The sequence below is a fragment of the Vicugna pacos genome, chromosome 23 (genome assembly GCF_048564905.1).
Source record: "Vicugna pacos chromosome 23, VicPac4, whole genome shotgun sequence".
Classification (NCBI taxonomy): Eukaryota; Metazoa; Chordata; class Mammalia; order Artiodactyla; family Camelidae; genus Vicugna; species Vicugna pacos.
Genome location: NC_133009.1, coordinates 37,426,274 through 37,449,123, shown reverse-complemented (window position 1 = coordinate 37,449,123; position 22,850 = coordinate 37,426,274). Strand labels below are relative to the sequence as shown.

At 61.3% G+C, this 22,850-nt stretch overlaps 1 protein-coding gene across 3 annotated transcripts; it reads right to left on the bottom strand.

Moving 5' to 3' along the window:
- Positions 1 to 4,190: 4,190 nt before the first annotated feature.
- On the bottom strand, positions 4,191 to 20,936 carry INAVA (innate immunity activator). 3 transcript variants are annotated; one of them, XM_072948811.1, is made up of 10 exons: positions 20,709 to 20,936; positions 17,972 to 18,120; positions 17,196 to 17,320; positions 16,639 to 16,755; positions 15,917 to 16,136; positions 11,004 to 11,057; positions 9,968 to 10,178; positions 9,638 to 9,808; positions 7,260 to 7,875; positions 4,191 to 5,915 (listed from the first exon to the last, which is right to left on the bottom strand). In XM_072948811.1, the coding sequence occupies exons 2-10, from the start codon at positions 18,024 to 18,026 to the stop codon at positions 5,823 to 5,825; spliced, it is 1,662 nt and encodes a 553-aa protein (XP_072804912.1). In that variant the 5' UTR covers positions 18,027 to 18,120; positions 20,709 to 20,936; the 3' UTR covers positions 4,191 to 5,822. The 3 variants fall into 3 exon arrangements, with proteins under 3 accessions (XP_072804912.1, XP_072804910.1, XP_072804911.1); XM_072948809.1 differs by having other exon boundaries at positions 9,638 to 9,811; positions 20,709 to 20,920; XM_072948810.1 differs by having other exon boundaries at positions 9,638 to 9,811; positions 17,972 to 18,035; positions 20,709 to 20,920.
- Positions 20,937 to 22,850: the final 1,914 nt, after the last annotated feature.

The following is a 22,850-nucleotide window of genomic DNA, read 5'->3' as shown; positions in this document are numbered from 1 at the left end:
GCTGCCCAGAAGGGGTGGGCCTCTCTCACCTCAATTTTCTGGGCCAGAGCAGTTTTGGGGAAGTAGTCATCCATGCTGCCGTCTGCCTGGGCGTGAACAGCGCCACTCAGGGTTTCTACTGCCCTCAGGAACCTCAGCTTGTCGAACTCAGACTAGGATGGACAGACACACAGACTCCAGCCCGCGCCTCTGCCCTCCGCCCTCTGACCCCGGGCTGGCTGCCCCACATCCAGCCCGGACCCCAGATCAGCAGGAGGACTTCCTGCCACGAGCCCCACACCCTACTGGCACTCACCAGTGTCCTGGCCCCTCTGCATGTAGCCCTCTGGGGCCGGGGGCAGTGGGGCTGGGGGTCCCCTGTACAGATTTGGTCAGTGTCTGGTGGCCTGGCTGGTGGCCTGGCCACCCAAGCTGCCAGGTCAGGAGGCTTCCAAGCCAGCGCCAGTATCCGAGTCCCGAGGAGGCGTGAGCCCTCGTCTTGTCCTACGCCCCCCTCAGCTCTCAAACAGCCCCAGAGAGCTGCCTTACCGCCTGTCCTCGTTCTAGAAACTCCAGAATGAACCCGTAGGCTTCTCTTTCCGACGGGCGCAGCCCTGCAGAGGCACACAGTTGGGAGGGGTCTGGCTGATTCTCTCAGGGGAACAGGAAAGCACGGCCTCCCCGCAACCCTCTGCCACGAGTGCTCAGAAGCCGCTGGGGGCCAGGCAGGTGCCTCAGCTCTAGCTTCTCCTGGCTTGTGGCCGACAGTGGCCTCAGAAGCCGCCGTGGAAAGACAGCTATGTGGCGAGTTAGGACATCTCCTGCACACTGTGTGGCCCAGCAGAGGACCGTCGGGGAAGAGGAAGGCCTGTTAGGTCCCCCCAGTGGCCTCAGATTCCTGGAGCTGTCCTGGGTGGGCTCCAACTCCTGAGCAGGGATGGATATGCACCCCCAAGTCAGCCTCGGCATCTCTCTTGCCAGCTGGGCTGGAGGCCGGCCTCCCTGAGCAGGACCAGGTGTGGATACCGAGGCCGGGGGTGAGGCTGGGAGTAGGGCCTGCCCACGCAGGAGGGGAAGCGAGAGGAGGGAGGTGGAGCAGCCGGGGACCAGGAGCGGCCCAGCCACCAGGCCTGAGGCCAGGCCTTCTCTGCCACCCTGCGAAGGAGCGCCCTGGGGTGGGAGCAGTGTTAGCACCCCTGCACAGCAGATAAATGTCAACCGTCTGAGTTCAAGCCCAGCTCTTCTGCTCTGCAAGCCCTGTGACCCTCGCAGCAAAACTCTCTCGGCTCCTGCTTCCTCGTCTGTCCAACAAGGAGGCTGCTCGCAGCTGTTACTGCTGTGAGAGTTAAACAGACTAATGCAACATAATGCGAGATCATAAAAGATAAATAATAAACAACAATAATGATAAACAATGAACGCATGACACCGATAAATGAAGGCGCAGCCTTGAGCAAGCTGACTTCTCCCCTAACGTAGGGGTGACCTTCACGGGATCTGTCGTTGCTCTGAGGTTTAAACGCATTCATTCACATAAAGCATTTAGAACGGCCTGGGCCCCAGGGGAAATCCATCCAGGCCTTCAGCCCACAGGTACCCAGCACCTGCTGTGTGAAAGGCGCTCTTCCAGGCAGAGCTCACAGACACGGGCTTCACGCCGAGGGGGCCCTTTGAGGACACTGTGAGCTCTGAGTCCTTCTGGAGGAGACTTTTGTGTTTGCTCACACAGGTTTGCATGCACGTGTGCGCGTGCACACACACACACACACACATGCGAGGTCAGAGAGAGTCGCATTGACTGAATCTGGGTGGTCCTGGAGGACATGAGGACTGAGCCCTACAGACATCTGGGTGAACAGCTTTCTAGACCAAGAGAGCAGCTGATGCAAAGGCCCTGGAACAGCACAGGTGCCCGGTGCCTGGATAGGGCAGCAAGGAGAGTGGCGGTGACGAAAGCTGCCAGGGCGGTCGGGGGACAGGTCAGGAGGCCACTGCAAGGACCTGAGTTTTGCTCGAATGGGATGGGGGCCTGGATGGGCTTTGGGTTAAAGAGTGGTGTGGTCCGACTTTTAACAGAATCACTCTGGCTGTTCAGAGACTGGATGGGGGTGGGCGTGGAGCTCGGCAGGGGCGTGAGAGTAACATGGGGAGGGGAGACAGGGGCTCAGAGCAGGGAGACAGACTCCTGTCCACGCTGAAGGAAGAACCAGGAGGGAGAGCGCTGACCAGGTGTGAGTGAGAGGCGGCAGGAGTCCAGACCCCGGTGGCCGGAGGGCCTGGACGGATTGGCTTGCATAACTGAGGTGGGGCGCAGGCTGGGGTCGGGAGTGAAGTCAGGATATCACCTGGAACATGTCACATTTGAAGTGCCTACTAGGCATCAACGTAGATGCAAGAGCCCGGAATTCAGGGACAGGCTGTGGGACACAGGTGCCAGTTTGGGACTCGCTGACACATAGACAGGTAAGGACGTCGCCCTGGCTCTCCACAACAGCAGAGAGCCAGTGAGGTTTAACTCCCAGCCCCAGACGACGTCCTGTTCCTGCCCAGCTCCAGGCCCCTCATGAGGGCAGGTCTGACGAGGGACAGGTACACAACACCAGAGCTGTGACGGGGCAGCCAGGAGTGGGCAGACTCGTGCGCATTCACGAGTAACCAGCGAGGGCTGGGCAATCAGGCACCGGCACCTCTGAGCCCCCCTGAGCTGAGAATGCCGGGCCCAGGGCCAGCCACTCACCTGTCAAGGCAGGACTCCAACAGATGCGGTCAGCCGATGGCGAAAAGGTTACTTGGTTTAATTTTTGCTCGTTGGGAGGTGGATCCATCTGCACTCTGGGGCGGGAGCCAGGTTAGGCTGCTGAAAAGGAAAGGGATCTGGCTGAGCAGTCCCACCACCGGCTCCCCCCACCTCCCCAGGAGAGAATGGGGACCCTCTGAAGCCCTGATCCCTCCTGACTCACATCCGGGGCTCTCCCTGCCTGGGGACATTTCAGACTCAAGAGGCAGGGTGTCGAACCCTCCGCCTCTGGGAGCCTCGCTGCTGAAGTCCTGAAGCCCCCGTCCCCTTTGACTGAATCGTAATCCCGTTCCACCCTGTGGCTGGGGGGCCGAGCCCTGCGATGTCTGCCCGCCCAGACCAGGCCAGGAGACCTGCCTGTGGACCAGGAGGAGAGCACTGCCCGGCCCTGCACACGGGGGCACCCCCTGCTCTCTGCTCCTGGGGGGCCTTGAGGGGCCTGCCCGCCCCCTCGCCGGCCCTTCCTGTTGGCTGACTTGGTCTCGTCCATTGCAGGGAGGGTCCCCCACCCTGTGCCCTGGGGACGCCCTGACACCAGTCACGGTTCTGCTGGGCCTGACTCCTCACAGTCGTCTGAAGTACAGAATCGGGTCCCCTTATCCACAACTCATTTTGGTGGAAAAGATTCAGGTCTGAGGTTGCGAGGCCCACACTTCTCCAGAGACCTCTGGGGTTGTGTCCCCTCGTGGCCCACCCCCCAGAATGGGGCACCCAGGCCCCACAGAACCCACTGCCAGGCAGTGGGCAGGGCCAAGATCGCCCCAGCCGCTGGCACCCGCCCCTCCATTGCCCTGAGGGCCAGTAGGAGGGACCGCTTTACCTGACACGCTGGGCACCTCAGACACCAGGCCCACGTCTCTCCTGAGCATTGTGGCTCCAGGGGGCGCCGTGCGGGGTCCCAGAGCGGCCCCTGCAGGGCGGGCTAGGAGGTGGCCTAGTGGGAGCACCCCACGCCTGCCCTGTGTCCTGCCCAGAGATGGGCAAGGGCCCCCTTCTCCCCAAGGAGCCTCCTTGTCCAGCCTTGGAGCAGAGGGGCTGTTTCTCACGAGAGCCTCCACTCTGGATGGCTCCGAGGACCAGGAGACTCGGCTGCACCCATCACCGACCGCCATCTCACCCCACCCAGTGGACACCGGGACCCCCTCCCCCAGAGGCTCCCATGGCCCCAGGTCCTTCTTGGGGAATGAGTCCCAGAACCCAGCTCCTCAGGCCCTAGGGGTACCAAGGAGCTTTCACTCCCGCTTCCATGCTGCAGAGGACCCGGAGAGCTCCCCCACCCCCACCATCCCACCTGCCCCCCAGGGACCTGGCCAGACCAGCTGAGGAGGCCAGGTGGCCCTGCACCCTGAGGGGCAGGGCAGAGCCTCTGCTCGGGAAACTGGGCACAAAAGAAACTCTCCATCAGCTCAGCCTCTCCAAGAGCAGACTTTATTGAAGTTTTGGGCACAAACTCCCCACAGCCCCACGGCTGAGTACACAGCCACTTTGCACGGGCATCAGGCATCGTACAGGACCAATAAGTTAACGTGAGGGACGCTTGGGTGGGGGGTGCCCGGACGTCTCCTGGCTCAGCCCTGTGCTCTGGGAGGACCCCGGAAGGGGAGAGCATGGCTGTGCGCAGCGGCAACAGGCTCAGACACAGAACTGCAGGAGAACAGCCGTCAAAGTCACAGCTAGCCAGCACGATGGGGCAGGAAGACGCGCAGAGCCGGGGAGCCGCAGGACGTGGTAAGAGCAGCGAGAAACGCAGGCTCCCCTCTCCCGACCCCTCAGCCGGGCCGCCTTGTGCAGCACGGAGAGCTGTGTCTCCTCCAGGTCTGGCCTCAAAGCCCTTGGGGCCTCAAGCTGTGTTCACGGCCTCTGTCCTGCAGACAGAGGACTCTGCACAGGCTAGATCCGAGCTGGGGCGCCCCCTACTCCTGGCCTCAGCTCGGCACTCTCTCCCAGAAGCAGGATCCCTGTTTGGGAATCAGACCTTCAGCAAAGGCCCCAGGACAGGAGCCTGGATACCGATGGTCTTAGCCCTGACAGCTTCCAGGCCTCAGGTCTCAGCCCAGCACTGGGACAATTCATTACACCCTGCAGGGCAGGTATCCCCGTCTGTGAAATTAAGGGCTTGCCCTCCTTCAAGGAAACCCGCTGTCAGGGCAGAAGTTCGGCTGGGTGGAAGAAGGAGCAAGGACTGCCCCCGTCCTGAGAACTTGCCACAGAGGATGCCTTTCCAAAAGCACCTGTGAAGCACCGTTTTTCAGGACTATGACAAAAAGATGTCAGCGGGAGGGGGGGCCTGCAAGTCCTCACGATGCCCAGAGAAAATGGTCAGCCCCCAGCCTGGACCACCTGACGCCTGATCTGGAGAGGCCTCCAACCAAGGCTCATGGGTCTGTGGAGATGCCAGGAGCTCACAGGACAGGGAGCGCTTAGCAACTGGGGGCCCTGTGGGGGAGTCCTGGGGTCAGGAAAACAGACAAGACTCCGCCGGAACACACTGACCCTTAACCTAGCCCTTGGTGCGTGCATCACAGAGCACATTAGAGAGGGGAGGACACACTCCCCAGCCCAGGCACCCCGACGGCGCCCCGAGAGCCAGAAACGGGGGACTGAGGTGCAGCCTCCAGTGGCAGTAGGGCAGCACGGCCGGGGCTGTTCTGCAAGGAAGTTCTCAGAACGCGGGGGTGGAGCTTCCAGGAACCTGCCGCGGCCCTCTCTGCTGCCTGCGTCCCCCGCCACATGTCCTGCACAAGGCGACAGATGCCGTCAGTCAGAGGTGAGGCCTTGAGTCCAGGAGGCCAGTCTCTGGGGAACAGAGCATCGTCATATTGCAGGGATGGTGAGGACAAACCGCAAGTATAAACCCTCAGGCCAGGGCTTCTGAACAAAAACTGATGTGTAAAAAAAGTCTCAGCTCCAGGTCATCGACCTGCGACGGGAAAGGGAGCTGGGAAGGGCTTCGGGCTTCGGGGCGGGCGGTCTCGGCTGCAGCCCCAGCCCCAGCCCCGCTGGGAAACTGACGTCTGCCTGCCAGCCAGGCATCTGGAACTCAGGATCACACCTGGCTGACGACCTCTCCGTTCTCAGGTATAAAAATTTGCACAGGGGCCCCCTCAGGTGATCTCCGGAGCACACGCACTGTGGGCACCTGCCAGGGCCAGAGGAAGGGAAAGATGGGTGAACAAGACGGGCAGCATCCAGACGGCAAGCCGGGCCACACCATCCCTGTCCCATAGGGACACTGACCGGCAGCAGCACCAGCCTCCCAGGAGGCCCTTTGCGCCCAGGGGTCACCCTTATCCACATTGCCTCCTGCTGTCGTTGGGGTCTGACAGGCCCCCTGCCTCCTCTCCCCGCCCCTTTCCCATCACCCTCCCCGTCAGGCAGGTTGGGATGGCCTGGGCCGGGGCCAAGGACAGGTCCAAGCTCGCAGGAAGGGAAGAGCATGTCAGCTGGAGGGTGCGGCCTGGGACCGGGGCCAGGGTGCTGCCAGGCCCAGGATGCCAGCTGCAGCCCAGAGGACTGGTGGGCGGGGGAGGGAGGGGCAGCTGGGTCAGCTGGAATCCTGGGTCTCAAAGCAGCAGCCTGTTGGAGGCTCGTGGAGCACGCACCCTGCAGAGCCCTCCATACCCGGGAGAGAGCATAAAGAGGCTCACGCGTGGTACCCCACTTCCAGAACAAAGAAACATAAAAACCAGGGTGGCCACCCAACCCCATGTCCGGGTGCCCTAACGGACAAGACGAGCAGCTCACTGACCTGGTCCCTGGCCTGGGGGCGGGGAGGGTCGATAACACCACTTACCTAGTGCTTACTCTGCATCGCTGTGGTCACCTTGCACACACTAACTCATTTAGAGCTCTCAGTACCCACATAGGAGAGATCCTTTACTACTTTTACGGAGGGAGTAACAGGGTCAGAAGAGTTAACTAACTTGCCCAGTCCTATCGCTGGTAAGTGGCAGGGCTGAGACGTGACCAGGGGTAGGCTAACCTCAGGGTCTGGGCACTTGACCATCACTTCACCCTGCTGCTCATCAGGGCAGCGCGGAGGGATGGAGTAGGGCGTGGGGGTAAGTTGACTGACAGGCAGTCACAGGCTCTGGCTCTGGCAAACACATTTCCAGACTCTCCCTTTGTCCTGGGCCCTCATGTCAGGAAATCTGGGGGGTTATTTGGATTGGACTTTGATTATGAACAGAGGGCGGCCTGTCTGTTTTGTGGTTCATCAGTGGAGCCATTAGGGGGAGAGTCTTTGGTGTCTGGGAGGGGCGTCATCTCCACTGCGCACATGGGCACGTGCTCTTGAGCTAAACGCGGCAAAATTAGGAAGGCCCCAGGGGAGTCTTCCATAGGGCCTTCCAGAGCCAAGCAGAAATGCTTTGGGGCCTGCTCTTCCCATCTGGGGGCTGCCGGGCCACGGCCCCCAGCGGATCGCGGGGCCGCGGGCGCCGTGCAGGGCCTGCGGGGCTGGCGGGGCCCGGGGAGGCCGTACCTGTGTGTGTGGGGCCTCGGCGCCGGGCGGCAGGCTGCGCACGCGGAAGGCGCCGTGGCGGTCCAGCGAGTGGGGGCGCGCGCTGCGGAGCCGCGCCCGCTCGTGCCACGACTTGAGCTCCTCCGACACGGCCGCCCTGCTGAGCCCGCGGCCCGCGGGGCTGTCGCGCAGCGAGGGCGTGCGGGCCACGCGGCCGTGGGCGGGCGGTGGGCGCTGCCAGCGCAGGGCGGCGGCGTCGCCGCGGCCCGGGCCCCACTCGCCCCACTCGCCCCACTCGCCCCACTGGCCGGGCGGCGGGCGGCCCTCGGCCAGCACCACGTAGCGCGGGGCCCGGAGGCAGCCAGGGGGCGGCCGGGGCCGGGGGGCGCGCGGGCGGGGCGGCGAGAGGGGCCGCAGGAAGGAGATGTCCGGGCTGCTGCTGCCCGGCGGCGTGGGGTGCGACAGGCTGGAGGCGTCGGAGCCGCTGTCCTCGGAGCACGAGTGGCAGGCGGGGCGCGGCGCGGGCGCGGCGCGGGCGCAGCAGGGGTCCGGCGCGGTCACCGTGTAGTACGTGGGGCGGCGCCGCGGGAGGGCGCTGCGGCCTCGCCCGTCGGGGCCGGCGCGGGAGGGGTCCGTCCTGCGGGGAGAGAGGGGCCGCGCAGACCCGGAGCTGAGCCAGCCCTGCCTCCAGGGGGCCGGGGTGTCGCGCGCCTGCGCAGCCTCGGCCACACGTGCCCACACCCTCCCGCCGCACTGCGCACCCGGGTTTGGGTACAGGAGGCCACATCTGCCTCTGTTCTCAGCCATTTTGGTGCGAGGTGTTCAGTGGCATTTCAGACACTCAATCTGTCCAGACGGACGCCTTCCAGCATCTGAGATGAAGGCGTGAAGCTGGCATGTGGCCCAGATGGACAACCACTTAAAGGGAGAGACTGCTGGCCTTCTACAGCCAAGGGGAGAGGCCTCGGGAGAAACGGTCCTTGGCCACCCGGATCCCGGCCTTCCAGCCTCCAGACTGGGAGACGGTGGTTTCTGTAATGTCAGCCACCCAGCTGTGGTGCTCTGTACGGCAGCCCCAGCCACCTCTGACAAGGTGGCTGCGTGCAGCTGGCCCTCCCCAAGGGCACCAGCCCAGGACAGTCAGGAGCGCTGAAATCCAGCCTCGCTCTGCCAAGATGCGGGCCGCAGGCATGTCTGTCCGGAGGGGGCGACTTTCACTAACTTGAACAAAGGTCCTGTTTGTAAGATGACCCCAGCAGTATGTGAAGTATAAAATGCACGGCTGGACTCCAGCCCAGTGCTGCCCGTGGGCAAAGTTAACCTGATGGAGGACCCAGGATTGGCCTGAGGCTGCCTGCTGTCTCTCCTGGTGCGGCTAACACTGCCGTCCTAACCCAGCCCCTGAGACGCTGACCAAACAGCAGGGGACGTGGAAAGTAGCAGGCAGTGGATTCTCATTATTCACAGGTTCCGTGTTTGCAAATTCTCCTACTGCTAAAATCTATTTGAAACCTCAAAATCAACACCCACAGCCCTTTGGCAGTCACATGCGGACGCACGCAGGGTGGTGAAAATTTTGAGCTTCTTGACAGGTGCTTTCCCAGCTGAGGCTGCAAGCTCTGGGTTCAGCTCTCACACTGCACACGAGTGGCCTTTCCACAGTCTGTTCAGTGCCATGCCTTTCATTTCTTTGTGCTTTTTGTCGGTAATGTTTTTGCTGTCACTGCTTAAAATGGCTCCCAATCTGGTGCTGCAGGGCTGTCTGCGTGTGATTTATGGAGAGAATCTGCGTTAGAGGAGCTTCGTTCAGGCGTGAGTTCTCGCGCTGCTGGCCGTGAGGTCAGTGTTAATGGATCACCCGTGCATGTTAGATAAGGTGTCTTTAAACAGAAACTCCATAAAACAAGGTTACATATCGATCAGGGCACAAACACATGCCCAGAAGCTCCATCCCCGAGACCGATGGTCTGTGGTGACTTCACGGGACATATTTGCCCAAATAATGAGAATCAACTGTATATGAGCTGAAAAAGCAAACTTTCCATCGTCAGTGGCCAATAATAAACAATTACAAACAACCGGGAAAGTGTCTACCGAGACACATCCCTCATGCCACGAGAGAATCCGGCAGGAGAGCTGAATCCGGTTGTGCAAAAAAAGACAAAACTGGCATCTTTGGACGGAAACAACTTGCTTCACAAGTGACTTGCGTTTGGCTTTGCTGGTTGGGGGCACAGCCTCTACTGAGGGGTGCTTAAGAAAGGAGCCTGAGGAGAAGCCTCTGCACTAGCTAGCTGTCAGCCAGCGTCCCACAGAATCTTGGAAGCCACCACCCTCCAAATGTACACGCTTAGCCGTGGGTCCCTCCCCCTGCCTCGCTGGGGTGGCCCATCTCTTACCTCAGAGACTGGGACTGGCCCCGCCTGCCCTGCATCTCGGGGGTGGCGGGGGCGCTGGTGCGGCCCTGCCGCTGCCCGGGGACACTGCGGATGGGAACCACGTAGTAGGAGGCAGGCTCCAGCAGCCACAGGCTGGAGGCGCTGGGCCCATCCTGCGGGGTGGTGGCCGGGCTGCTGGAAGTTGGAGGGGTTGGGGACAGGTCAGCGGCAGGAACAGGGTCTCCAGGTGTGCAGAGAAATGGACTCCCACCTCCCACCATCACAGCGAGGGTGCCCCCTGTCCCCAGCAAGGTTCTTCCTGCTCCTGGCCCTCCCTTCCTCCCGCCTGACCTGGACTCGCTTCCGGCCTCAGAAGACCTCCTGGGTTTCTCATAGGGGTGGTCCAGGCTCGTCTCCTTCCAGGGGCTGTTCTGGATGGGCGCCCGCTCCAGGCCCCCTGTCTCAGGTCCTACCAGCTGCAGCCCCTCGAGGCTCTGGGGTGGGAGAGGCCGGGGAGGTGGATCTGAGGACTCTGGGGGAGGTTTTGGCCCTTGAGGTGTCTCTGCAGGTGAAAGAAACCCAGTGAGGGCAGTGGCTGGGGAACCGGCCCAGCAAGAGTGTCCGCAGCCTGCGCCTGGCTCCCTTCCCGGGGCTGCCTGACTGGCTGTTCCAAGCCGTGGCTCCAGGCCCAGATGCTCCAGAGTGCTTTCTTCTCCTACCTCCCTCACAGCTCCATTTTATACCTGCCTCCTCCAAGAAGCCTCCCCAGATTGACTCTCCTTGGCCCACATGACTCCACCTTCTAACCTTTGCTCCTGGACCCATGTCTGCAGCTAACTTCCTGTTTCCCTGTTTTTCTCATCAGGCTGTGCCCAGGTGTGCTGTTTCCTTACTGGCCTGGGCATTCCCCCAGGCAGAACTGCACCACCCTCTTGGTCCACCTTGACCCCCGGCATCCTTAGGGTTTGTGACCAGGGTTGTTAATCTACAGACTTGTGTTTCCTCCCTTAGTGCTACCTTGTTTTCAAAAGGGGCAATGACCGTGGCCAGATGGCTGAGGCTCTGACAGGTGCATGCTAAAGTCAAGTCCCAGCAAAAGCGGGGAGGCCCCAGCCTGCAGGCTCTGCTGGAATTCACCTTCCCCTCCACGTCAAAATGACTGAGCATCTCAAACGGCAAAGGGTCAGCACATCCCCCTCTCAACTGAGCGTGCGCGGGGCAGGCCAGCATCCGGCGGAGCGGAGACGCTGAGCCCAGCCCGGCACCACCAGCTCACTAGCGCTCCACTCACTCTCCACTGGAAGAACTTACTAGCAAACTCTGCCAAAGCCCTGAGTTCTCCTGCAGGAGTCCAGCCTCGACAGCCGTCCCTAAACCACCCTCTCACCTTCCTCCAGGAGCAGCCCGTCCGACAGGGAGCTGTCATCCGAGGCGCTGAGCTCTGGGGAGGTCAAAGGGGAGAGAAGGAGGTGAGGAAGTCCACCTGCAGACCGGGGGGCCAGCAGCCAGGCCTGCCCCGCCCCCGCCCCCTCCCCGACAGCATCCCTCATCAGGAAACGCTAACTGTGCGTTCCGTGCTGTGATGGAGTGAAGTTATTACTTGGAAGGAGAAAAAAATCGGAGGTTAAGAGTGAGGATACAGGAAACCTGATTTTAATCCTGGCTCTGCCATTAGCTTGGCAGCCTCGAACAAGGCGTTTCAGGGCTCTGGGTCTGTTTCCCCACCTGTCCGTGCAGATGCCAACAGGCACACGAAAAGATCAACACCGCTAATCATCAGGGAAATGCAAATCCGAAACCACAGTGAGATACCACCTCACGCCTGCCGGAACGGCCATCGTCAGGAAGAACTCAAATAAATGCTGGGGAGGGTGTGGAGTAAAGGGAGCCCCCGTACGCTATAGGTGGGAATGCAAACTGGTGCAGCCTCTATGGGAAACAGGACAGTTTCCTCAAAAAACTAAGCATGGAACTACCACATGATCCAGCAATTCCGTTCCTGGGTGTATATCGAAATAAGCTAGAAACACTAATTTGAAAAGCTGCATGCACCCCAATGTTCATAGCAGCATTATTCACAATAGTCAAGATATGGAAGCGACCTAGGTGTCCGTCGACAGGTGACCGGATGAGGAAGTTGTGAGATACACGTGGCTATGACGGAGTACCACTCAGCCACAAAAAGAATGAAATGCTGCCGCTCGGAGCAACGTTAATGGACTGGGAGAGTATTATGCTAAGTGAAATAAGTCAGATAAAGACAAGTACTGTATGACCTCACTTAGACGTGAAAGCTAAAAAACACAACAAATGAGTGAATAAAAGAGACAGACTCACAGATACCGAGAACAAAGCAGTGGTTACCAGTGGGGGGAAGTACTGGGACGGGGGAAGGGGTTATTATGAGATTATAAGAAATCATGTGTTTGAAACTTGTAAAGCACTATTGAATTTAGAGTCTTTCACTCAAAAAAAAATTAAATTTAAAACAAACAAAAAAAGCCAGGGCTCCCTCTGGCAGGGCTTCCAGGCTGTGGAGGGAAAGGCAGAGCTATTTCGGAACCCCTTGGAATTTTTCTAACTTTTGTATCATCTCCTGACACCATAAATACGGCTTGGTTCAAGGACCCCAGATCTGAGCACTCCCGTGTTACCAGCAACAAGAGCAGGGCAAGTGGGGGTTTGCGCAGTGGGGCTGTGGGCCAGTTCAAGTGAGGGTCTGGTGGGATCAGGAAGGTTCTTCACTGGTGACAGGACGTGGCACCAAATGACGTGGCATGTGGCACTTCTGCATAAACAGCAGCCACGAGATCCAGAAGTCAGAGCACTGCCGCCACTGTCCTCGAGCAAACTGCAACCTTCAGATACCAGGTTGACGCCTAACCTGGCCCGGATGGAACTCACCAGGCGTCTTGGCGACGTTTGAGAACAAAGATGAGGACACGTTAACACGAGCCAGTGTTTCTCCTGGGCCAACACTCTTCCAAGGGCTTTACCTATGTGAATTCACGGGACCCTTGTAACAGCCCTGTAAGGTGAGTTCCACTGTCACCTGAGTGTCCCTCGGAGGGTGCGGAGGCTTCCGTCAGCCCGCCAGAAGGTGGCTGCCTCAGAGTCACACTCAGGCGGTCTGCCTGGAGGTGGCTCCACACCTCCACCCTTTAGGGGCTTCCCTGTTAGCTGGCCATGAACGCACAGGTCACTACTCAGAAAATTCTAGGAGGAGTAAACAGTTCCAGCCATCTGAAAATCCTAACGGGGATGGGCTGACTGCAGGCCTGGGGGACAAATCCAGTTACCCGGCTGCTTTTATAAATAAAGTTTTACTGACACACAGCTGCAGGTTTGTTATGTAATGTCTGGCTGCTTTCATGACACAATGTTGAGTAGCTGTGACTGAGACCACAGGGCCCACAAAGCCTGAAAGACTTACTATCTGGACCTTGACAGAAGTTTGTCAACCTCTGCTCCTCAATTTAAACGAAATAGAAACTTTACAGACAGGCAGCTGGTACGCCATGCAAGGCCAGCTGCCCAGGGAGGGCCGGGCGGCCCGAGCTCTGCTCAGCTCCCGGCAGCCTGGGCTCAGGGTTCAGCAGGGGAGACCTCCTCTTACTGAATTCTGGTTCCCAGCTTCTGATCTTTACAAAAACCTGGGGAACAGAGATCGCAAATGTCAGGTTGACGACATTGTGCGACAGCTACTGCTGTGCGCCAGAGGTGCCGTGGGCTCAGAGGCTTGTGTTTTGGCTTGAATGTATGGTCCGGGAAGAAAGCCATCACCCTGGCATTCCGAGTCTTCACAGTCAGAACTCCACGGGCCGAAATGCAAGAGGGGAGTCTGAGACCCGCTGCCTTCGCAGAGGTGGGGGGCTGGCACACCTATCTGCCGGCCGTTTATTCACAAGGGGTTCCTGAGCGCTCGCAGTCTCGGCCACACTGCCCCAACCAGCCCTGCCGACGTCACCCGGCTCGTGGGCCAGCAGACACCCTGGGCGGAGGGGCAACCACAAAGGTCACACTCCCAAACGCTGAGCACTCTCAAAGACCACAGCAGTCCATCCAACACAGCAGTCACTAGCTGCATGTGGCTATTGTAATAAAGTGAAGTTGAATTAAAAATGTAGTTCCCCAGCCACTCGAGGCCCATTCCAAGTGCTCAGCAGGCCCACGCGGCCAGTGGCTGCCACCCTGGACTGGACAGTGCTGATCTAGAACTTTCCATCATCAAAGAATTTCTGCCAGACAGCTTTGCTGATGGCAGGTGCCATCGATCAACAAACTCATTCAGAGCATCTGCAGCTCCAGATCCCTGCTAGGGGCATTTCTCCTCAGGCTCCCTGTGGTCATCAGTTCCACACCTGACCTCTCCTGCCACCAGCAGAGGACCAGCATAGCTATGTGTCCAAACTGAATCAGCTTTGGGTGGAGACCAAGGCGGCGGGTGGATTTTTCTTATTTTGTTGGTTAATTTTGTTTCCTTTTTTAAGCTTGGAATTCAAAACACCTAAGCTGTTAACGAATGATTAACCTCTCTGCTTCCTCCATACAGGGACAGTGCAGCTGGACAGACGAGCTACAGGACAGGAATTACTTGTCCAAAACCGCCTCCTCCTGGGCTCCCCGGACGGACAGGACGCTGGGACCCGGGAGCCTGGGCCTCGTCAGGACAGGACGCTGGGACCCAGGACTTTGGCCTCATGGAGACAGACAGGGCGGCCTCTCTGATCGGGAGGGTGAAATTAGCCACCAGGCCAGGCTCCGTCCCCCAGCTCTGTCTTCCCTCTAAGTGCCCACCTCCTTAGACGGCTGGCCAAAGCCCCAGGCGTGTCCTGGCCTGCTCCCCACGGCCAGCAAGAAGCATCACCACCCCAGTGGCCACGGCAGAGGGACACCCCACCCCCTCCGCCCCCCCACACCGGAGGCCTGTGGTCAGAGGAGCCCACCAAGCAGCGCGAGGCTGACGAGACACTGGAGGGGCTGAGACGCAAGGTCGGGGTACAGCCCACCCCCACCGGCTCCGCAGCAGCTCAGCAAGTGGGCCCTTAGGGGCTTTCACGCCCAGGTCAGCAGTTGCCTCTGCAGGGGAGGTCAAGTCCTGGGCCCTGTCGGGGATGGAGGGAGGACAGAGGACTCTCTCCATCAGAGCTGTCCCCCGAGAAGCTGGCCGGCTGCGCCTGCCTCGGTCTCCTGGGTTTACTGGGTCAGCTGTCACGTGGCGGCACCTCCTCCCTCGCCCTCCACTCCTGGCTGCTAGAGGGACCTGGGAGGTGTCTAGACACACCCTTTCTACCCGAAATTAGAGACGCCGTGTGGGTGCGGGCACTGTGCAGAGAGGCGTGGCCACAAGGCCCAGGGACCAAGGGCTCCCGGGCTGCACACAAGCATCCCCCATAGGCAGGAGGCTGCCTCAGCAGGAAGCGACCTGAAGGGCAGGGGTGGGAGCCTGGGGAGCCCAGACGGAGGCCCCGGAATCCAGCTCTGCTCAGGGCCGCTGCCCAACTCCCTCCTCCAGCTCCCTCAGATGCGGCAGGAGGTCTGGGAGCCAGGAGAGGCCGGGGGGGGGGGTAGGGGTAAGCCCAGGGCCCGATGCCCTGGGGGTGGACAGGAGGCCTTCAGATACCGACCTGAGCAGCTGGGCGTGGGTCAGAAGGATAAGTCACACCCAAGGGCCCAGACCCACTTGCTAGAAGAGTAACAGTGCTGGGCACGCAATGTCCACTGACAGTCAGTCCCGGGTGCCCCGCAGCCAGCGGTCACTGGGCCACTGGGCTCAGGGACTAGACTAGAGGCACAATCACTAGAGAACAAAGTTTCCTGTTCCTGACCAGGGTGGTTCCAGACACTTACAGGGTGGTGGGGTGTGGCCCTGGTGGGGCTGGATTTCAACCAGACCATCCACAGGCAGCCACGGCCCTGAAGCAGCTCAGTGAGCAGACATGCACAGAATGCAGGCCTAGCTCCGGTCAGGGGACAGCAGAGCCTCGGGCTCCCAGGAGCCTCAGATCACTTGCCCTGTGGGCCTGGGGTCAGAAGGGCTAAACAAACCCTTGAGATAAGCTGGAGGCCAGCCTGGGATGCCTTCCGCCCAGGAGGTCTCCTGGAGGAGGATGGGAAGGGAGAGGCGGGTTGTTTCCTAAGGAGATGGGGAGGGTCTCAGCCCCGGGCTGTGGGGTGGAGTCCCCGAGGGTCAGGGCTGGGTAGAGCTGGACCCAGGGAGCAGATTTCCCCCAACGTGGTGTCAGCCTGTGCGCCCCAGGAAGCTCACGGGAGGCTGGGGCGGGAGTGGGCGGCTCTCACCTGGGCCCGGGGCCGGGGCGGCGGGAGGGGCCCCGCTGCTGCGCCGTCGCTCCCCCAGGCAGCGCTGCAGCTCCCGCAGCTTCTTCTCCTCCTGCTGCACCGCGTGCTTCCGCTGCCGGCGCGCCTGGCGGCCCAAGTTCTCCTCCCGGCACAACCGCCGGGCCGCCTCGGCGATCTGCAGCTGCAGGGCCAGCTCCCGCTCCAGGCCGCTCAGGGGGTCCTGGGGGACGGCGGAGTGAGCGGGCGGCAGGGCCCCGGGTCAGAGGCCCCGAGAGCACACCTGCCAGCACACCTGCGGCCAGACCCCCACCAGCCGGGCAGGGAGGGACCCAAGGGTGCCGCACCCCTCACTCCACCAGGAGGGCTCTGAGCAACCGAGCCAGCCCCAGGCCCCTCTTCCGTGCTGAGAAAGGGGTGGGCAGCCCGGGGGCCAGAGCGACCACCTGCATTGGCTGCCGCCTCTCTGGCTGCCTGTGCTCCCGGCTGACCCTCTGCCCACAGGGACCGAGCCCGCTGTCCTCCCTCGAGTCCTAGCCTCCTGGGTTCCTGGCAGCCACGACTTCCCCACAGCCACGGGCTACATGTCAGCCGGCGCCCTGCGTCCCCGCGGAGCCAAGAGCCCGAATGGGGGAGCAGGAGCAGAGACCTGCGCTCCGGAGGCCGCACCGCTTCCCGCCAGCGGCCAGCCGCGGGCCCCGGGACGGTGCCCTGCAGCTCCTCACCTCTCTGTGCAGGGCCCGCTCGTCCAGTCTGTAAACGGCTCCAATCCTCCGGCGGACCTTGGGGGCCTTCTCCCCTGGCTTGAGGGGATACTCTGCTGGCAAGGTGCCCGTCAGCTCCTGCAGGGAAGCGAGGTCACACCAGGCTGTCTGGGCCTCAGCTTGGCAGGAGTAGCCTGTCCAGCGGGCCCCGCCTGGCTGATGCCCGCCCCTCCCAGGCACCGCTGCGCACATCCGCCCCGTCCCCGCGTCCAGGGCTGTCTCACGGCTCCCCTCCTCCTGGGATCTGCACTAACCAGGACACAGTTCCCATAGGCGCCTCCGTCCCCTCGGTCCCCCTGCAGTCCCCTCCTCCACCCTTCCCTGTGCCTGGGCCCCGCAGGGGCGAACTAACCCCTCCCTAAGCTGTCCAAACACCGGGGACCATCCACTGGTCTGATCCCCAGAACTCTCTCAGGATGGAGGTTCCCTCCCTTCAGCCCCCCACGTCCCCGAAGGCAGCTTCAGGCCCCTCAGATTAACCCCAAGCTGGTGCGTGTGGAGGGGACACCCGCTCTCACCGCCTCCCGCAGGCAGAGTCTCCTCAGCTCTTCCAGGCAGGCCTCCAACCGCTCCTCCAGGGCCCGCTGCTGCTTGCGGACTGCGTGGGTCAGCTCCTTCGCGGGGGACACCGGGCTGTCAGGGCCTAGGGGGGTAGGGGCACACGCTCAGGGGAGCCTGTCTTGGACCCCTCTGGACCACCCTGGGCTGATTGCACACAGCCCCTCGCCTGCCCGGACCACAGGCCAGCTGGGGCCACAGCCTGTGTCACAACCACAAAGTGCTGTGTCTCCTGGCTGTGCGACAGGGCCCCGTTACAGCTCAGAGGGGAGGGCTGTCTTACCAGCCGCCTGCAGGGGAGGGAGGGCCGTGGTCAGAACTGGCCCCTTCCTTCTCACCCTCCACCCAAGGCAGGTAACTTCCTCTCCCTCTCTCCCTCTCTCCCTCTCCCCCCCCACCACACGCATGTCCTTCTCTCCCGTCCTCTCTCAAAACCAGACCGGGCTGGCCCACCAGCTCAGGCCAGAGACACAGCACCGTCACACTAAGCAGATAAGACTTGTCAGCCTGTTAGTAATCACTGGGGCCAGAGATGAGTGTGGCAGACAGATCGCTGCTCCAGACAGGACGAAGCTGCAGGCCAGGCCCCCCACCCCCCAGGAAGGGAAACCCTCCAGCCTGCCAGTGTCTGCCCCCAGCAGCATCCCTCCACCCACCCCGCCTCCTCCTTGGGCATCCAAGCCTGGCCAGCCCTGCAGCCTGGGACTCAGGGAGTCAGGGCTGGCCCTCCACTCACCAGACTGCAGGATGATGCCACTGTCCGTGTCGCTGACCTCATCCTTGCTCTCCATGGCGGACTTCTGGGGGGAGGGGGCACAGAGGAGGGAGGGCTGACACCTTTCCCAGCCTGGGCCAGGACGTGTAGGTGGCCTGCAGTTTCCCCAGCTTTTAAAAGAGTAGGAAAAACACCAATCTATGTAAATTTCCTTGCTTCCAAACAGAGCTTATTAATCAGATGCTCGAGGGCAGGGGGTGTGGAGCAAGGACCGTGTTTCCGGGAAGTGAGGCTGGGGTGGGGGTCCTCAGTGCCGGGGCTGCTGCAGAGAGCAGGCTGGGCGGGCCTCGCAGCAAACCTGCCCTCGGTGGGCTCTCTGGTCCCCAAGCCCCCGGACGCCTCCTTCCTAGAGACATGGGGGGTGCCGGCAGAGGCGGCCACAAGAGCCAGGAGACTGCGAGAAAAACCAGTAGGAAAAGAGCAGAGAGGGTGGAAAGAAGGGGACAAGAAGAAAGAAGAGGAGGAGGGAGGGAAACGTCTGTGCCCGGTGTGGTGGGGCGCTGACCTCAGCCCGAGACCCGTCCCACTGCCACCCAGCAAAGGCACGGGTACTTGGCCCAAGCTGTCCTGTTCTCTGTCTGCACCAGGGTGTCCATCTAGGCAGGTGCCGCCACCCTAGCTGGGGAGCTGCCCAAAGTGTGAACCAACTCCAGGGCAGGCCGCCAACTGTGCCTGGAAGACCCCTCAAAGGGGAGATGGCCTGGACCCGACACCCCACAGCCACGTGCATGTGAGTGTGTCAGGGCACATGCGTGTGCACATGTGTGTCAGGGCTGCCAGGGGTGGAGGGATAGACCAGAGCAGAAGCTGCCCAAGGACAGGAAGGAGGCCCTGCTGCCTTGCCACCCTGGGGCTGGGGACACACGAGTAGCTCAGGTACCATCCCAGGTGTGCATCCGCCCGGCCAGCACCAGCCACCAAAACAGCACCTGCTGGCCATCCCCTCTCTCCTCGCCAAACCCCTGCCCTGGTCCAGGTCCAAGCTGGCCAGGGTCCGGCGGCCGCTGGCTGGAGTGGGGTGGGGAGGGGCGGGCGGGGCCCAGGCAGGCGGCCTGGAAGGAGAGCCCAGCCACCTCCTCACTGAGTCAGCCATTGAGCAACAGTCCAAAAGTCCTTCCGAGTTTCTGTCTGGAGCTTATCCTGCCTCTCCTCAGGGCACCGGCGGCGGGAGAAGGAGGCCTCAGGGAAAACTGAGCCCAGAGCGAGGCAGGTGGGGGGGCGCTGCAGACCGCTGGTGCCAGCAGCAGCTCCCTGCCTCTGGACAGCTTTACAGACCCACATAAACACAGCCTGTCAGACAGAGTACTTTGGGCATCAGTTAGAACCATGGCCCTGAAAACAGTAGGCAAACTTTGGAATTCAGTTCTCTAAGTCTAGCGAATGAATGGTAAGATTTAAAAAAAAAGTTTATGCAGGGCCTTTGCAAAGATGCCAGAGAGGCCGGCCATACCTTCTGGGGACTGAGAACAGGGTGAGAGCTAGCTCTGTGTGGTCTGTCTCTCCCGGAAGTCAGAGCAGGACGACAGGGGGACAGGCAGCCCCCGGCCTCCCCCTGCATGGTCCCAGGCAGCCTCTGACTGTCCCCAGAAGCCAGGGGCAGGGCCCAGCCAGAGCGAGGAAGTGAGGCCGTCTTGGTGAGCACTCGGCTGTGGACAGGGGAGGGGGTGATGCGGGAGGGGAAGCTGTCAATTAGTCACACTTACTAATTAATTATTAACCACTCAGGAGTTGCCTTGGGAAGTTGTGACAACTCAGCCCCGGCTTCTCAAGGCCCCCGGCCTGCTGCAGACAGCGAGTGGCGGATGACGGGGGCTGAGGACGGGCTGGCAGCCCCCCTACACCCCCTCCCCTCCTGCCAGGGTCAGCGGGGTTGGGGGGAGGCACTGGCACTTCCAGCCATCCCAGCCCCGTGCTGGGTGAACCCACTCCAAGCAGGGTGAAGAGCACAGGACCCCAGGTCGGAAGGCCACAGCGGAGCCTGCCACTGCCTGTGAAATCCAGGGAGCTCGCCTCCCCTCACCTCCCTGGCCTCCCGAAACAGCCTCTAGGGCCTTGCCTGCCCTGTCTGAGTCTGGACCTCTTGGATGACATCGAGCTGAGCAGGACACCGTGACACCTGTAGCAGGCTCCTCATGTGCCACCCCCACCCCTCCACCCCACCCCGGTGCCCTCCAGCTGCAGTGACCCCGCCCCAGGGCCCACAGGCTCCCTTAGGTGTTGAAGGCACTGCTTTCCATAAAGGCTGCTCAGGACCATCCCCGCCCCTCTGCACCACGGGACCCCCTCCCCGCCCTCCAGACCCTCAGCCCCCCGCCCCAAGCCTCAGTCCTGGGCCCCCGAAGCAGTCCAGCCACTGAGCAGTGTCCCCAGGAAAAGGCCAAGGAGGGCAGTGGGGGCGTAAAGTGGGGAGGGGGACACCGGTGCACGTTCCCTCCAGCTGAGCCACTGGAGACCCTCTCCTGTCACAAACGTGGCCCAGGAAGCCGGGTCCTGGGCCTCTCCCCTCCCCTCCTTCCTTGTTCCCGTGGAAACTGAGGCCTGGGAACCACGATGACAGGACCCTACCCGCACCCACCAGCACCCCTGTCACCAGTGCCCCAGACACAAGTGGGGGGTGGTGACGGCCACTGCTGCCCCCCTAATCCCAGGCTAGCTTGCTCCTCGCCCCAAAGCCCCTCTCCGGCCACCCCGCCCTCACCTGCTTCCAGGTTCCAGTCCAGGAGTCTGGGAAACACCCCCTGTCTCAGGTCAGGGGGCTGAGGGGCCTGGCATGTCACCTCAGGGTGTCCCAGGCCGCCGGTGCTCTCTGACCCGGCTCGCTCCGCACACTGATGGCCGATGGCCGTTCCTCCCTCCGGTCCCGCCTGCGTCCCTCCCAGGCTGCCGGGCCAGGGGAGCCAGGTTACTTGTTAGGACTTGAGTCAGAGGGAGGAGCGGGTGAGCAAGCCCTTCCCTGAACAAATCGTGCCGCTCAGGCAGCTCGGGCCTCCGCACTTCCGGGGGCAGCGGGGGAGAGGGAGCCGGGGCGCCCCGCGGAGGAACCCCGGGAGAAGGCACCTGGCTCAGGCTGGCCTGCAGGGCCCGGGGCCCCGCGGAGCTGCTCTCCTGGGGCCCGTCCCCCAGAACTCGCTCCACCGGGGACACCCGCGGAAACCTGCACACTGACAGGAGGGTCACTGCTCGCCCATGTGGGAAAGGGGACCAAGGCCAAATCCGCTAGAAACTCCAGGAGGGGCAGTGACGCTGGAATGCCATGAGGGGAGGCTCTGGGGTCCTGGAGAAGACCAGGCTGTTCTCTTTTTACCCCAGATTTTCCCCCGTGGATCAGCAAGGCCATCACCTCCCTGTTGCTCTTTTCCATCCATCCCTCAACGAGGTCCATGGAGCACTGGCCCGAACCCCAGTCCACAGGAGGGCCACTGTGACCCCAGGCTCTTAAGTCCACTCCCCAAACATGAGGGACCAGAGACCAAAACGGAACTTGTTCCCTTTTTAAAAAAGGCCTCCAGGTCTCCCATCCCACCGACCCTCAAGAAAACGGAGGACTGTTTGGAAACAAGCCTATTTCACCGGAGGAAGTAAGGACCAAGGCCCCTGGGTGCCCATCCCCAGCAGCAGGAAAACACAGACGCATGCTGCAGGCTACTGACCGCCCGCAAGGCTCCCCCGGGCCTTTCCCGCCATGCCCCACTCTCTGGGATCCCGGCATTTCAACGTTTTTCTGGATGGCTTCCTCCCCGAGCCCCAAGGACCACCTCTCTACTCCCCAGCCCCAGGGCAGGGATGATGGAGGAGGTCATACCCCAAGCATCTTGCCCCGACTTCACCACACCCCCCACCCCTACACACATACCCAGATCACCTTCACATTCCTGCACACACCCTCTTTCCAAACACGCTAGCCCGAGCCCTCCAGGCTGACCACCTCCTCCTCTGCCCAGGCTGAGGCCAGCAGTGGAGGGCCTGCTCTGGGTCTCCCTAAGAGCCCACAGCCCTCTCCTCCCCCTCCCCTACAGGCTGGTCACATTCTTCCCACGACAAACAGAAGACTTGACTCTGTGCACAGCTGGCACCCAGCCTCCACCTTGCCCATCCCCCAGCACCAGGTGGGGGGTGATGGAAGCTTCTAGAATCAGCTCATAGCATATTTTTTAATGCACAAAAGAAAATGAAGAGGGTCACTAAGAGAACCAATTATACTGAAACACAGTTCTAAAGACAGAAAAACATATATATATATATATGTATGTATGTATGTATTTCTTTATTCATGTTAAACAGGACCCTGAAGTGGGCAATTCCATAGCAGTGACGACTGGAAATAGTGTTTCAAGACAGCCGCAGCAACGGCACTGTGATGTGAACCCCCCGGGACGCCTACCCAGGGCAAGCCACAGGCACTGCCAGCGCTTCCTTGCCTTCACGACTGCAGGTGATGCTAAATCTCAGTAAAGGCTGGCGGCAAGCACACCTCTCCCCTCTAAGTTCACGACCCTCTGAACTCTAGCCACAGATGCGCTGGTGCCCAGGCATTCAGGTAAGAACTGCGCCCTCAGGTCATCTCCCATCTCTGAGTGCAGGCAGAGAAGCACAGATGACCAGTCGCTGCCCTGACCCCCTGCAATTCTCAAAGACCCCTCAGATTCACACGCAGCGTTTCCCAGCCCAGCAGGCCCTGAGGTTTGGAATGAGGCTGGCAAACCAACTCTCCCGAGAACTCCCGAGCCCGTGGGTCTCAGCATCTGTCATGCCGTTCGACTCAAAATATCCAGGGAGAGGTGGGCATTCCAGAGGCCTGCTGAGAAGTGGGGCTCAGCAGCCTGCTCCCCGCCAGCGCCCC